We start from the raw sequence: 15,118 nt of genomic DNA, 5'->3' as shown, positions 1-15,118 counted from the left end.
CCTTTCTGCAGGAAACCACTGGGATCATGTCAGTAGCAGGAGGTGGCACGGATTGGAATCCATCGATAAATCAACCGTGCTCAGTAAGAGAAATGGGTAAGCAGTGACGTGGATCTAGAACTATTGTTACTCTAATTGGGTGATAGTATTAGTCTGAAATGGCCTGTCTCTTATTTTCATCCTGAGACCCCTTGTTGTTCTAAACCAGAGCAAGCATCCTCCTTGTATCTACTCTGTTGAGCCTCCCAAGCATTTTGTCCTTTGCAATGAGGTCAGCCCTCATTTCTCTGAGCTGTAGAGAATAGATGCCCTGCTAACTCTAGCGAGTACAGTTATCCGTGTTTGATTCACTGAAATGCCACAGATTATTTAGGACAGCTGTCCATAATTAACAAAGCTTTTCTTGCTATAACAAAATGGAGACTAATCACCATGAATAATACGTTTTTTGTTCCATAAGAGTATTAACATAGGAGGAGAATTAGGCCATTTGGCCCATTGTTTCTGCTCTGCCACTTTATCAGGGCTGATCTATTAACTCTACTGGCTTCTCCCCACCTTTGACTCTCTTACTAATCATGAACCTATCAACCTCCGCTTTAAATCTACACAATGACTTGGCCTCCATTGCCACCTGTGGCAAAGTATTCCACAGATTCACCACCCTCTGGCTAAAGAAATTCCTTCTCACCATTGTTCTGAGGGGACATTCGTCTATTATGAGGCTGTACCCTCTGGTTATAGACTTGCCCATTATAGGAAACATCCTCTCCACATCCACTCTATTTAGGCCTTTCAATATTCAATAGATTACAATGAGATCCCCCCTTTATTCTTCTAAACTCCAGCCCAGAGCAATTAAATGCTCCTTCCATGTTCTCCATTTCATTCCCACGATCATTCTCATGAACCTCCTCTGTACCCCCTCCAATGTCAGCACATCCTTTCTTAGGAAAGGGGCCCAAAATGCTCACAGTGTAATGTGACCATTCTTGCCTTTTTGTCTCTTGTCGGTATCATTAATGCCAGGATGCTCCACTAGTTCATAACAATGTATTATATGTATTCTTGGTTTCAAATCACCCCAGCAGCTCTAAGGATTGCACTTCCTCTCAGGACAAATGGGAAGTTACAGTATAAGCAGTAACACAATACTGGGTGCAGCACAAAAGTGAAGATCGTGTGTTGGCTGTCCAGCGATGACCGAGACCTGTGCAGGAGGAATCTTGTTGCACTGGAGCAGCTCCACTCTCTCAGCCTCACAAATCTTGGTGCAATGGTATGAAAAATTGTCATGACTGGAGACTTCCTTGGCTGCGGTGGATAGCCATGACATTTCATATCTTTTCATGCCCCTCGCTCTCCATGAAGCAGTGCAGCATTGCCTTCTTGGCTGTTAGATCTTGTAGTTGATCTCATCTGCCCAGTCTGCTGGAACTGGCTTCTCATGCTGGGGCAAGCAAATCCCTGTCTCACTGTTTCCCGGCTACCTTCACCTGGTTCATCTCTCCTGTCGAAGCCGTGTGGCCATTGTTGACTGCAAACAGTTTCTTGGCCAGAGGTGAGAGCTGGGTGACAGGTGGGGACCAAAGGTGGATGAGCTGCCCCTGAGTGGGCACGACAAGCCTGCCACCAGAGGTGCTACCCCTCCCTGGACACACCATACACCGTACAGAGAATTAACTTCAAGACATTGGAGCATACAATGAAATGTGTTGATAGCAGCAAATCAAATCAGCGAGGATCGTGTTGGGGTGTCTGCAAGTGCCACCACGTTCCCAGCACCAACATGGTATGTCTACAACTCACCAGCCCTAACTGTACCTCCGTGGAATATGGGAGGAAACCCAAGCAATCACAGGGCGTGCATGCAACTCCTAACAGGCAGAAATGGGAATTATATCCCAGTCTTATAGTTGGTGTTGTAATGTGTTGTGCAAAACGCTACTCGACCATGCCTGTACATTATATATATTTATAGGGCAGCAATGAAGGTTCTCCATCTCTGGCAGTGTTCAGGGCTTCCTTCGTCAAGTCAGTAGCTTCCTCGAATCTTCGAGAAGACACCGTCAAATTGGTAAACAACGCTGTGTTTAATGAGGCAGATCAGGATGACGAAGAAATATCAAAATCTCATGCCAAAGAGCTTACAATAAGGATCAAGTGGCCACGCATCAATAGGTATATTTAATGTCAGAGAAATGCATACAATATACATCCTGAAATTCTTCTTCGCAAACATCCACAAAAACAGAGGAGTGGCCCTAAAGCCCCCACCAGCTCCCCTCTCCACGGACAAGCAGCAGCAAGGCACCCCTCCACCCCCCCACACCAGCAAAAATGTATCGGCGCCCCCCCCCCCCACAAAGCATCTCTATGTGTCTCTCTCCCCCTCCCTCCAAGAAGAGAAAAGAGGGATCCGCATTTCACCTGTTGAGGGGAGACACAATAAAACAACTCGCTGATTTATGGTGTTCAAAGTCTCTGCGTCGCTTTTTCCATGCTCTGTGCCGCTGGGTACACAGTCAACAGCAATCCTGCAGCTTCCTTGTTCTCCCATGACACATCAGTCGTTGGTGGTGGCATCAGCCTTGAATCAGCCCGCCTCCAGAGCCGCGAAAATTGGCCTCCTAGGCTGCATACTTGGCATATCGAGAAGTGACCAAACATGAGGCCCGCAAAGAACTGAACTCAGTGTGTAACTCCACATCAGGGTCTTCAAAAGAGAGTTGAAGGGGTTCTCATGGAGTGACATCAGCTTTGGATTTGCTCCATTACCTTTACTTTTTTTAACCCATGATCACCCTTATTTAACCTATTCTTACCTACACTAGAAGATTTTTATACTTTTGAATCATCTTCGAGTTTGTACTGTGAATTTTGAAGATATGTGCACAGAAAGGGTCTTAAGATCTAAAGGGCGAGAGCCCAAAAATGGGAAAGATTCTGATGGCACCAGAAAGAAGAAAAATCCTAAATCTAAGTGTACTGAATTAACTTACAACATGTTGTTGGAGCTTTTAAATGAAAAATTTGAAGAACAACGTCAAAGTTTTAAAGAAGATTTAAAGTCAGTCCAGGATTCAGTGGAAGCGATTGGTCACAAAGTTAAACAGCATCAAACTATAATCGTAAGTTTGCAAGAGGATGCTTGGATGGGAGATTTGAAAATTGAGAATTTGTAACAAAAATTATCCTCGATGATTAAACAGTTGGAGACTCTTAAATCCAAGAGCATCGATTTTGAAAATCGATCCAGAAGACAGAACTTACGTATAATTGGTCTCCCTGAAGACATCGAGAAAGGGGACCCTTCAAAGTTTTTCTCTTAACTTTTTAAGGATACGTTCCCCTCTGAGTTCCCAGAAAACCCTCCATTACTGGACCGCGCCCTTCACTCCACGCGCCCGACACCGATCTCCTCAACTAAACCACGAGCTGTAATTGTCTGATTTCACTATGTTCATGTTAAAGAGCATCTTATCCACTTTGCTTGTCAGCAAGGTATGATTAATTTTCAAGATTGCCATTTCCGCCTTGTGGAGGATTACAGTCCAAAAGTGATGAAGGTGCGGCTTGCTTTTAAATCTTTGATGTTGGAATGTTATGAGAAAAATCTCAAACCAGCGTTGTTAAATCCTGCGCACCTAAGAATCTCCCCCTCGGAAGGACCACGTCGCATTTTTCTCTTTACAACTGAAGCTCGAAGTTTCCTGGATAAGCGCTATCCTACTGCTTCAGACTCTCGGCTCTAATAAATGTATGGCTTTCCCAGTACTGGCTCTGTCCTTTCGTATTCTTTTAAAGCCTATAATCATCGTATGAAGTTTGATCTTTATAAGTTTAAGATTTTCGTTTTTGGTTACTAGTGTAGGTTAATTTTATACTTCAATTAAAGGTTTTCTTCGTTGAAGTATTTATTTTTTTTAATTTACTAATTTTAACTAATTTTTTTTCTGGACACTTTGATGGTGAATTTTTATTGTTCTGGATAAATATCTTGTTTTCTCATTTTTCATTTAATTAAGATGGCGGTTTGTTTTTCTTTCTTTTAAACACCCTTTGCTCTTTTATCTCGCCATCTTTTTTTGTCATCTTCCCATAATGCCTTTTTTTATAACCTTACTTTTAATTGCTTTGGTTTTTAACCGACTTATAATATGTACTAGTGCTTATTCTTTTTTTTCTTTTTAGAAGCTATATTACGAAGACTGTTTTTGTATAGTGTTTAATTTTATTTTGCATTTTGGGTGGTTCTTTTTTTTTAAGCATATATCTTTGGAGTTGCCTTCTGGAGACAGGGGGGTAGATTTAGTGTTACTCTTTTTTCTGGCCTTCTTCAGGTCCAGTTTGGGGGCTTCGTGGGTGGAGGGTGGTGGGGGGGTCTTTTCTATTTTTCTAGTTTTTTCATTTGGGCTGATTTAGAACTACCAAAATGTCTACCGCGTCATCACTTTTGGTTCCTGTCTGAATTTTTGCCCCTCCCGGTATAGTTAACTCTTTATATACCAAAGGGTTGATCCTAGGAAATGTGGCTCAGACTATTAATTTTGTCTCTTGGAATACAAATGGTTTAAACCATCCAATTAACTGGAAAAAGATTTTTAAAGTATTCCAAAGACCGAACGCTCATATTATTTTTGTACAAGAAACTCGTGAGGAAAGAGGATACTCAACGTTTTTTTAGGTTTTGGGAGGGTCAACAGTATCATTCGAACTCACATGCCAAAGTAAAAAGAGTTTTGATTTTTATAGACTCCGCAATTACATTTGTTCAGCATGATGTTATTTCGGATCCAACTGGTAGATTTTTGTTCATTACTGGGTTACTTTTTAATAAAAAGGTTGCTGTGGTTAATATTTACGCTCCAAATGTGGACTACCCTGATTTCTTTAAGTCTTTATTTACTTCTCTACCTAATCTAAATGAATATATGTTGATAATGGGTGGTGATTTTAATTGTTGTTTAATTCCCTTGATGGATGGATCCATATCCACTCAGACTTTACCAAATAAGTTGGCTACTCTTATCAACTCTTTTTTTGACTGACTCTGGAGTTTTAGATATTCGGAGATTTCGGACAAAAATATTTAATTCTTCTCACATGTTTATCATTCCTATTCGAGAATTGATTACTTTTTTGTTGATTCTCATTTTATTCCATCTGTAATTGATTGTAATTATGACATTATAGCCATTTCTGATCATGCTCCAATGAAACTTTCTATTAAATTAATGGATACAGCTCCTAGTATCAGACAATGGTGATTTGATTCTACTCTGCTGCAAGATTCGGACTTTATTAAATTTGTGAAGGAACAGATTGATTTCTTCTTTTCAACTAATACCACGGAAGAAATTTCCAGCAGGACACTTCGGGACATTTTTAAAGCATAGATACGTGGACAGATTATCTCCTATTCTGTTGATTTGAGAAAACGTATTAAGAATGAAACCCTCCTATTGGTTGATAAGATTAAAGAAATTGATAAATATTCTATTGCTTCTAGTAAGGAGCTTTATAAGCAAATAGTTGAACTTCAAATGGAACACAGCTTATTACTTACATCCTCGAATGAAAATCAATTAATGAAAACCAGAAGTGAATTTTATATACACAGTGATAAATCGGGCAAATTGTTAGCTAACCAGTTGAAGACTGCCTCGGTTAAGCATCAAATTGTTAAGATTCATAAACAAGATGATGATTTGACAGTTAAATAAGATGAGATAAACAAATCTTTTCAAGAATTTTATACCTTTCTGTATCACTCTGAATTTCCTCATGATCCCAATACCATGTATGATTTTTTTTTTAGGGAAATTGAATTTTCTGAAACTATTACCTGAAGAGCATTTATCATTAGAAACTTCTGTTACAGATGCAGAAATAAAAGGTGCCATTTCCTCAATGAATTCCGGAAAAGCACCAGGTCCAGATGGATATACAGTGGAATTATTCAAGTTTTTTTCTTCTACTCCTTGGTTATATAGGGTCTTTGAAGGAGCAATTAGATTAGGTAAATTGCCACAATCATTTTATAGAGCTTCTACCTCTTTAGTTTTAAAAAAGGACAAAGATCCCACTGATTGTGCATCCTATAGACTGATATCCCTGTTGAATGTAGATTCTAAGATCTTTTCCAAGATATTGGCGACTAGGTTAGAGAAGGTATTACATCAAATTATCTCTGAGGACCAAAGTCGATTTATCAAAAACCGTTACTCATCTTTTAACATTAGGAGATTAATGAATATTGTTTATATTGTTTCACGTAGTACTCCAGAATTTGTCATTTCATTAGCTGCTGAGAAAGCATTTGGTAGAGTTGAATGGCCATATTTATTTACTGTGCTTGAGAAATTTAATTTTAGTCCAATATTTATATCTTGGATTAAAGTGTTATGTCATACTCCAGTAGTCTGGGTTCTTACTAATAATCAAAGATCTCCCTTTTATCGCCTATTTTGGGGTACTAGGCAAGGTTGTCCTCTTAGTCCATTACTATTTGATATTGCCCTGGAACCTTTAGCAATTGCTATTCAAGAATCATCTTATATTCTTGGTATTACTCATAGGATGGAGATACATAAGTTATCATTATATGCAGACTACTTGTTACTATATATTTCTAATCCTGAGAAATCCATTCCCGCAGTTATATCCCTGTTGGCTCAGTTTGGCTCAGTTGGCCCACTGTTTCCCCTAAATATGCAGGTTCCAACTTATGGATTGGTTATTGATCACTATATACTTAGGGGTTAAAATTTCAAAAAAGCATAAAGATTTATTTAATGCTAATTTCTTACCATCTGTTTACTAAATGGTCACCATTGTCTCTGTCACTGATAGGTCGGATCAATGCTATTAAAATGATTATTTTACCTAAATTTTTAGATATGTTTCAAGCGGTACCGATTTTTATTTCGAAATCCTTCTTTGATAATGTTGATTCTAAAATTTCTTCATATATCTGGCAGAATAAAAATCCTAGGTTAGGTAAAAGATACTTACAGAAGTTTAAAAAGGAGGGTGGACTGGCTTTGCTGAATTTTATATTTTATTATTGGGCAATCAATATCTGATATATGAAATGTTGGTTATGGGACTTGGATGTAACTTCAAGTCCTCACTGGGTAAATTTGGAAACCAAATCTGTACGAGGGTTTTCATTGGGTTCTACCTTAGGGACCTCAGTTCCCTTTGCTTTTTCTAAATTGCATAAACAAATTGACAGTCTGATAGTTAAATACACTTTATGAATATGGTTTCAATTTCAGAAATTCTTTGGATTGAATCAATTTATTTTAGCAATTCCTATTAAATCTAATCTTTTTTCATCCCTCTATTGTGGACCAAGCCTATTATTACTAACCAGAAAAATTATTAAACTGAGCCAACAGTGATATAACTGCGGGAATGGATTTCTCAGGATTAGAAATATATAATAACAAGTTGTCTGCATATAATGATAACTTGTGTATATCCATCCCACGAGTAATGCCAAAAAGGTTAGGTGATTCTCAAATAGCAATTACTAAAGGTTCCAGGGCAATATCAAATAGTAATGGACTAAGAGGATAACCTTGCCTGGTACCCGAAATAAGCGAAAAAAGGGAGATCATTTGTTATTAGTAAGAACCGAGGCTACTGGAGTGCGATATATCAATTTAATCCAAGATATAAATGTTGGACTAAAGTTAAATTTCTCAAGCACAGTAAATAAATATGGCCATTTAACTCTATCTTCTCAGCATCTAAGGAAATGGAAAATTCTGGGGTGTTACATGAAGGAGTGTAAACAATATTCTTTAATCTCTTAATATTAAAAAATGAATAATGTTTTTTAATAAATCCAGTTTGGTCCTCAGATATAATTTGAGGTGTAATATCTTCTCCAACCTGGTCACCAGTATCTTGGAAAAGATCTTAGAATCTACATTCAACAGGGATATCGATCTATAGGATGCACAATCAGTTGGATCTTTATCTTTTTTTGAAATTAAAGAAATAGAAGCACCATAAAATGATTGTGGTAACTTACCTAATCTAATTGCTTCTTCAAAAACCCTACATAACCAAGGAGAAAGAGTAGAAGAAAAAAAGCTTGAAAAATTCAACTGTATACCCATCTGGACCTGGTGCTTTTCCGGAATTCATTGAGGAAATAACACCTTTTATTTCTGCATCTGTAATAGGAGTTTCTAATGTCAAACATACTTCAGGTGATAGTTTAAGAAAATTCAACTTCCCTAAAAAATCATTCATGGTATTGAGATCATGAGGAAATTCAGAGTGATACAGAGAAGTATAAAAATCTTGAAAAGATTTGTTTATCTCATCGTGATTAACTGTCAAATCACCATTCTGTTTACGAATCTTAATAATTTGACGTTTAACCGAAGCAGTCTTCAGTTGGTTAGCTAACAATTTGCCCAATTTATCACGATGCATATAAAATTCTCTTCTAGTTTTCATTAATTGATTTTAGATCAAGGATGTAAGTAATAAGCTGTGTTCCATTTGAAGCTCAACTCTTTGTTTATAGAGCTCCTCACTAGGAGCGATAGAATATTTCTTATCAATTTCTTTGATCTTATCAACCAATAAAAGAGTTTCATTCTTAATACATTTTCTCAAACCAACACAATAGGAGATAATCTTTCCATGTATATATGCTTTAAAGTGTTCCAAAGTGTTCTGCAGGTAATTTCTTCCATTGTATTAGTTGAAAAGAAGAAATTAATCTGTTCCTTCACAAATTTAATGAAATCTGTATCTTGAAGCAAAGTAGAATCAAATCGCCATTGTCTAATGCTAGGAGCTGTGTCCATTAATTTAATAGAAAGTTTCATTGGAGTGTGATCAGAGATGGCTATAATGTCATATTTACAACCAATTACAGATGGAATAAAATGAGAGTCAATAAAAAAGTAATCAATTCTTGAGTAAGATTGATAAACATGTGAGAAAAATGAAAACTCTTTGTCCTTAGGGTGTAGAAATCTCCAAATATCTAAAATTCCAGAATCAGTCAAGAGAGAGTTGATAAAAGCAGCCGACTTATTTGGTAAAGTCTGAGTGGATATGGATCTATCCAGCAAGGGACTTAAACAACCGCCCATTATTAATATATATTCATTTAGATTTGGTAGAGAAGTAAATAAAGACTTTTAAAAAATCAGGATAGTCCACGTTTGGAGCGTAAAATGCTAATCTCCTGGGATTTTCATGCACATCAGTCTGTACAGAGAATGGTGCGAGAAACAACATCCAGTGGTGTGGGTGAAAATGCCTTGTTAATGAGAGAGGCCAGGGGAGAATAGCCAGACTGGGTCAAGCTGACAGGAAGGTGACAGTAACACAAATGACCACACTTTACAGTAGTGGTGTGCAGAGGAGCATCTCTGAACGGACAACAGGTTGAACTTTGAAGTGGATGGGCTACAACCACAGAAGACCACAAACATACACTCACTTGCCACTTTATTAGGTAATGGAAGTACCTAATAAAGTGGCCACTGCATGTATTTTTAATAATTAAATTTTAAATTTGGTATTCAGAGACGTTTAATGTATTTTTAAGTGCTCAGGGATTTATATTGACTATAATTCTTGTCCTCTGAAATGTAACTTGTGTTTTTGTGTCTGGTTGGAAAAGTCTGCTTGCTTTATGCATTTTCTTCTATATATGAAAATAAAAACCTGTGTATCCTTTCTTGGGTTGGAGAGGAAAAGTCTAGTCTCATCAAGGCCCTGTAGAATTATAATAAGATATATTTGCTTGACTGATGCATTATCAAGTTTTTTTTTGTCTCTCCTTAGATGCAACTTAACGATTTCTATTTTCTCTTTTAAATTATCAGTCTGGTGAGCTGGTGAATTTAAATTCCATGAAGAAAAGAGTCTGGAGTTATTAAGAATCCCATTGTTAGCAATGCTGATGTTACCATGAAGTTGTGACATGTGGGAAAAACAATAACTCTTCCCTTTTCATGATGCTTATGTTGATAGGAAATGGAGTGGGAGGCAAGGATCTTAACATTTCAGCAGGCAAATGAATAAGTTGGAAAAAAGAAGAAATTGTAGTTTCAAAAAGCATACTGAATAAATAAAAGGGTACAAGTTCTAGGGATAAGGGGAAAAGAACAAGGGAGTGAAATTGATTTTTTTGGAAAGAAAAATTGCTGAACATTCTTGGGAGGTGCAGTTAATGGAGCATCTCAGTGATAATCTTTGTTTTCCATTTTCTATAGGTATGAACAGATGGTCCAAATTCCAGCTGGGGTGGAAAATCTCCATTTGGTAGCCCCAACTCTACAGGCTTTGCTCTTAATCGTTTCTATTGTTACCTATATTACATACCAAGTAAACAGTGAAAAATACCGCTTCATATTTTCAGGTATGGGATTTCTTCCATGTATTTCAGAAGGCCATTTGTTCGATTTGTATAATGATTTCAGTATGTGTTTGGTAAAATAGATCTATTTGTTAATGATGCTCCATGTCCATTTTGCTTCCACTTTGCTGGTATTCAGGTAGATTAAGTCCATATATTGTGTTCCAGCTTATAAGCTTTGTCCAATTTATTCAGATCCCAGAATTTGTGTTTGAGTCCCATTCAAAGAACTTTTCCTTTCAATCGAGTGATGTCAAAATTAATTCACAATAAGAATCAATACTGGCCACAAATGAACTGCATTATGGTGGGCACAGTGACATTACAAGCATTGTAAATGTCTCACATCTCCAGGGTCCCTTGCTCCATTCTGACCACAAGGACATGCTGTCTGTGGGAACTTTGCTTGTTCTCTCTGTGATCTCCTTTCCCTCTCATTGCTCCTGTTTCTTCCCACAACCATCATGAATATTACTCCTGGTGTAGAAGGTTGATGGGAGAAGCAGGGTGATGAAGAGAGGTTTAATTTTGATGTAAGAGTATAAGTTGTAGGGAAATTAAAAAAGTCTGTGGTGCAACGGGTCTTGTGGGTCCTTGTGCAGGATTCTCCCAAGGGATAATTAGCAGGTTGAGCTCGTGCTGAGGAAGGCAAATGCAATGTTGGCATTCATTTCAGGACTAGAATATAAAAGCAAGGATGTAACATTGTGCTTTGAAAAGCACTAGTGAGGCCTCACTTGGAGAATTGTGAGCAGTTTTGGGGCCCTTTATTGAAGAAAGGATGTGCTGACATTGGAGAGGGTTCAAAGGAGGTTCACAAAAATGATTCCGAATTGAAAGGCTTGTCATATGAAGAGTGTTTAGTGGCTCTGGGCCTGTACTCACTGGAATTCAGAAGAATGAGAGGTGACCTCATTGAAACCTATCGAATGTTGAAAGACCTTGAGAGAGAGGATGTTTTCTATGGTGGGGGAGTGTAAGACCAGAGGACATAGCCTCAGAAGAGAGGGGCGTCATTTTAGAACAAAGATTAGGAAGATTTTATTTCTGGCTGAATGTGTGGTGGTGAATCTGGAATCTTTTGCCACAGGCAGCTGTGGAGGTCACGTCATTGGGCATATTTAAGGTAGAGTGCAGAAAGGTGATGCAAGAAATTCAGAATCCCACTGATAAACTGGAGAATCCAAGTATAGTTCTTCACTTCAGTAAACTGCATCCGATATAGAGAGCCCTAAGCTGAGGGCTGCAAGTCAGCTGGCAAGAAAAATGTACAGGAATGTCTGTTTGAATAGCAGACTTGAGCCAATATGCTCAGGCACAATTCCATTCTTTAGTACACTGGCAAGCCATACTGACTAACTGACCATGTTATGTCTTCTTTAATCAGTCAAGATGATGGGACAACCAGTGATGATCAGTTGTGATCAAATGATAACATTTAAATTCTGTTCCACTTAAATGCATAGAAAAATTGACAGAATTCATGTACCATTTTTGCTGCTGATTGGCAGGTGAGAATTCAATAATGCTGACTCAATTTTAAATCCTGTTGGAAACAACGTTATTGTTATATGTTAGCATTAATTTCAAGAGACCTAGAATATAAAAGCAAGGTTGTAAAGCTGAGGCCTTATAAAGCATTGGTCAGACGGCATTTGGAATATTGTGAGCAGTTTGGGATGTGCTGACGTTGGAGAGAATCCAGAGGAGATTCATGAGAATAATTGTGGGAATGAGAGGGTTAACATGACCGTTGATGTCTCTAGGCCTGTACTCGCTGAGAGTTTAGAAGAATGGTAGAGCTGACTCCATGGGCCGAATGATCTAATTCTGCTCTTAGGTCTTAAGGTCTTAAGGTCTTATTTAAATAACAAGAATAAAATTCTGGAATTACTGAACATCTGAGGAAAGGGAAACAGGCCAATGTTCTCATCGGAACAATTTATGCAGAAAATTAAAAATATGTAGTAAAAATTGAAGTTTTATTTAATATAAATAAATTGGAGCATCTTGTGTCTATAGAATCTAACGTGTGCACACACACACTGATAACAGGGAAATTCCCCATTAACCACAACTAATTACCTATGATATTATAAATACAATTGTAGTTGTAAATTTGCTGTTCAGTCGCATTGATATAATCTGCAGTGTGAATTTAAGTTTACCCACATCAGAAGAAAACTGAGTACATAGGTAGTTACAGGGGAAATTCACATGAGTGTTCTGTTCCCTACTGTTGTCCCAAGCAGATAAGAACACTCACCGGAAGGCTTTCTGTTTAGGTACACATCTTAGATATGGAATTACAACAGTTAGATCAGGAATATCTAAATGGGTGGGAAACTTGAGCAAAAAATAAGAATTCAACAAGTTGAGTAACAACTGTAGATGCAAAGGAAACTCGGGTTGCAACTGGAATCTCAACATGACCATTTTAGGGAGTGTACAGGTGGACTACTAAACAGCCAGCTGGTCTACACTTGGTTTTGCCAGTGTGGAGGAGCCACGTTACAAGTTTTGAATGCAACAGACCAGGATGGAAGAATTTCACGTGTATCCCTGCTGCACTTGGATGACAGGAGAAGTGTTGCACCTCCTATTGTTGCAGGGGATGAGACGGGTGGGCTTCAGAAGGGAAAGATGGATTGGGGCATGACAGAGAGAATGGTTCCTGCTGAGAACAGAAAGTTGGGGAAAGGTGATGATGTTTTTGGATGTGGGATCCTGTGGAGCTGGTTGAAGTGCCAAAACTAATTTGCTGAATGTGGTGGGAAGCTCTTGTTTTGTCTGCAGAAAGCTTAGAAGATGGGTGGGGGAAGAGAATGGGAATGTGAGATCAGACATATAGGAAATGCATGCATGGGCTCCATCATCCACAGCAGGGTGAAGCTGTGCTTCCTAAGGGAGGGGGACTCTTCCGAAGACTTGCAGTGGAGACCCTTGTCTTGAGAGCAGATGTTGTGGAGACAGAGAAGCTGAGGGAAGGATATAGTGTCCTTATAGGAGACAGGATGAGAAGGGGGTTTATTCAAAGGGAAGGAAACTTGCTGCTTGTATTTCCATAGTGGCGCACTTTATTTGAAGACATCAGAAATCAAGATGAAATTCAGTGGATTGGGCCTGGAAAGAGTTGGAAAGTAGCAAAGAGAAACCCTGAGGGACTAATATTGTAGGCCTTCTGAGATTGTTCTTATTAGGATTTTAAATGTTTGATCTTTTTAGTAATTGTAGAAATATATTTACATTATTTTTTCAGCTACAAAATATGAAGAGTTCATAAAGGTAAGATTATATTATATTCCTTCATTTTATTATGAGAGAAAAGGACATTTCAGGTAATCAAAGTTCAAAGTAAGTTTATTATCAAAGTACACATGTCATCATATACAACCGTGAGATTTGTTTTCTTGCGGGCATCCACAGCAAATCCAGGAAGCATAAGGGAATCACTGAAAGATCGCACACAACAGGACTGTCAATTAACCAGTGTGCAAGAGACAACAAACTGCAAAATAATAATCAGTAAGCAGTAAATACTGAGAACATGAGATGAAGAGTACTTGCTTGTCAAAATGCTGCAGTCCTTGTCATTTACTTACTCTATTGGTGTTTATGCCTTTCTTGTCAATGAAAGGGGTCAAGTTTGGCAAATATACAACTAACTGGTCATGAGAAGCATCTTTTCAGTTGATGATGGTCAGGATGTTCAGTGTAATGTTTTATGCTCAGTTTAGACCAACGCTGTTCTCTCCACGGGTGAGATTCAGATTTATTTATCACATGTACATTGAAATATACAGTGAAATGCGTCATTTGCATTAACAAATAGCATTCTGGCACCAACATAGTATACCCACTATGCTAGGCAGAACAACACAGAACACGACAAGCAGCAAATCAACCAAACAACAAATAAGTCCCTTTCCTCTCCTACCGACACATGACAGACCTCCGACTTCAGTACAGGCCTCTTGGCCTCCTGGCTTAGAATTACAATTATTGCCACCTTCCACTGCAAGTAATCCTGACAGCAATACTCCAGTGTCATCTCTATCTTCTGGCCTAGTACTTTGCAATTTTTAAAAAATTATAGTTCTCTGGTAGATTTTGGCTTCCAACCAATGTGCACATCAGTTAGACAAGATATATGGTTGCACTACAGTAAAAGGATTAACTTGGCAGTGTTGGTGCAGAAGCTACCTGCCTAGAAATTCCGTGGTGCTGTGCTTGTATTTGTGGTATGAGATCGAAGTTTGTCATAAATTGAATCGTAAAAGGACCACAACATAGCCAGAAGGAGGATGATGTGCTGTATCTTGAGCTAGTGTTGGGCATTTCTGGAGAAATGTAGGAGGTTGCAAACTGAGAAGTCAATGTGGGAGTATTGCAAAGTGGCAGGATCACCCTCGCAGACTGAATGGAGGTTTCTCAAGCTCAGATGATTCATGCTGTGAACAGGTTTTGGAGTCCACAAAACTGATAACACTGCCAGTGAACGACTTCACCTGGAAAAACTGATATTCTTCTGGGATAAAGGGAAGGAAAGAGGTAAAAGGATGGTGGATAAGCAAAAGGATAATGGTGTACGCCCTTTCGGTTGCATGGGATAGTGTTGTCAGAAGTTGACTGGTGAGTGGAGATGGGAGAATCTTCCAGGGAGTCATGGAGTTCGTTCTGCTTAGTTTTGTTTTTGGTAATGTATTCAGTTTTTAA

General features: G+C 38.3%; 1 protein-coding gene across 1 annotated transcript in view; it reads left to right on the top strand.

The window, feature by feature from the left end:
* Window positions 1-15,118, top strand: part of LOC132382220 (tumor necrosis factor receptor superfamily member 14-like) — a 72,311-nt gene that overhangs the window by 10,304 nt on the left and 46,889 nt on the right. Inside the window, exons 5-7 of the mRNA XM_059952226.1 lie at window positions 12-96; window positions 10,260-10,405; window positions 13,662-13,687. Coding sequence (XP_059808209.1) covers window positions 12-96; window positions 10,260-10,405; window positions 13,662-13,687 — 257 coding nt within the window. The remainder of the gene's footprint in view (window positions 1-11; window positions 97-10,259; window positions 10,406-13,661; window positions 13,688-15,118) is intronic.

The sequence above is a fragment of the Hypanus sabinus genome, chromosome 27, assembly GCF_030144855.1.
Source record: "Hypanus sabinus isolate sHypSab1 chromosome 27, sHypSab1.hap1, whole genome shotgun sequence".
NCBI lineage: Eukaryota > Metazoa > Chordata > Chondrichthyes > Myliobatiformes > Dasyatidae > Hypanus > Hypanus sabinus.
Note: the sequence above shows the minus strand (reverse complement) of the source record. Positions and strands in the feature narration are given on the sequence as shown.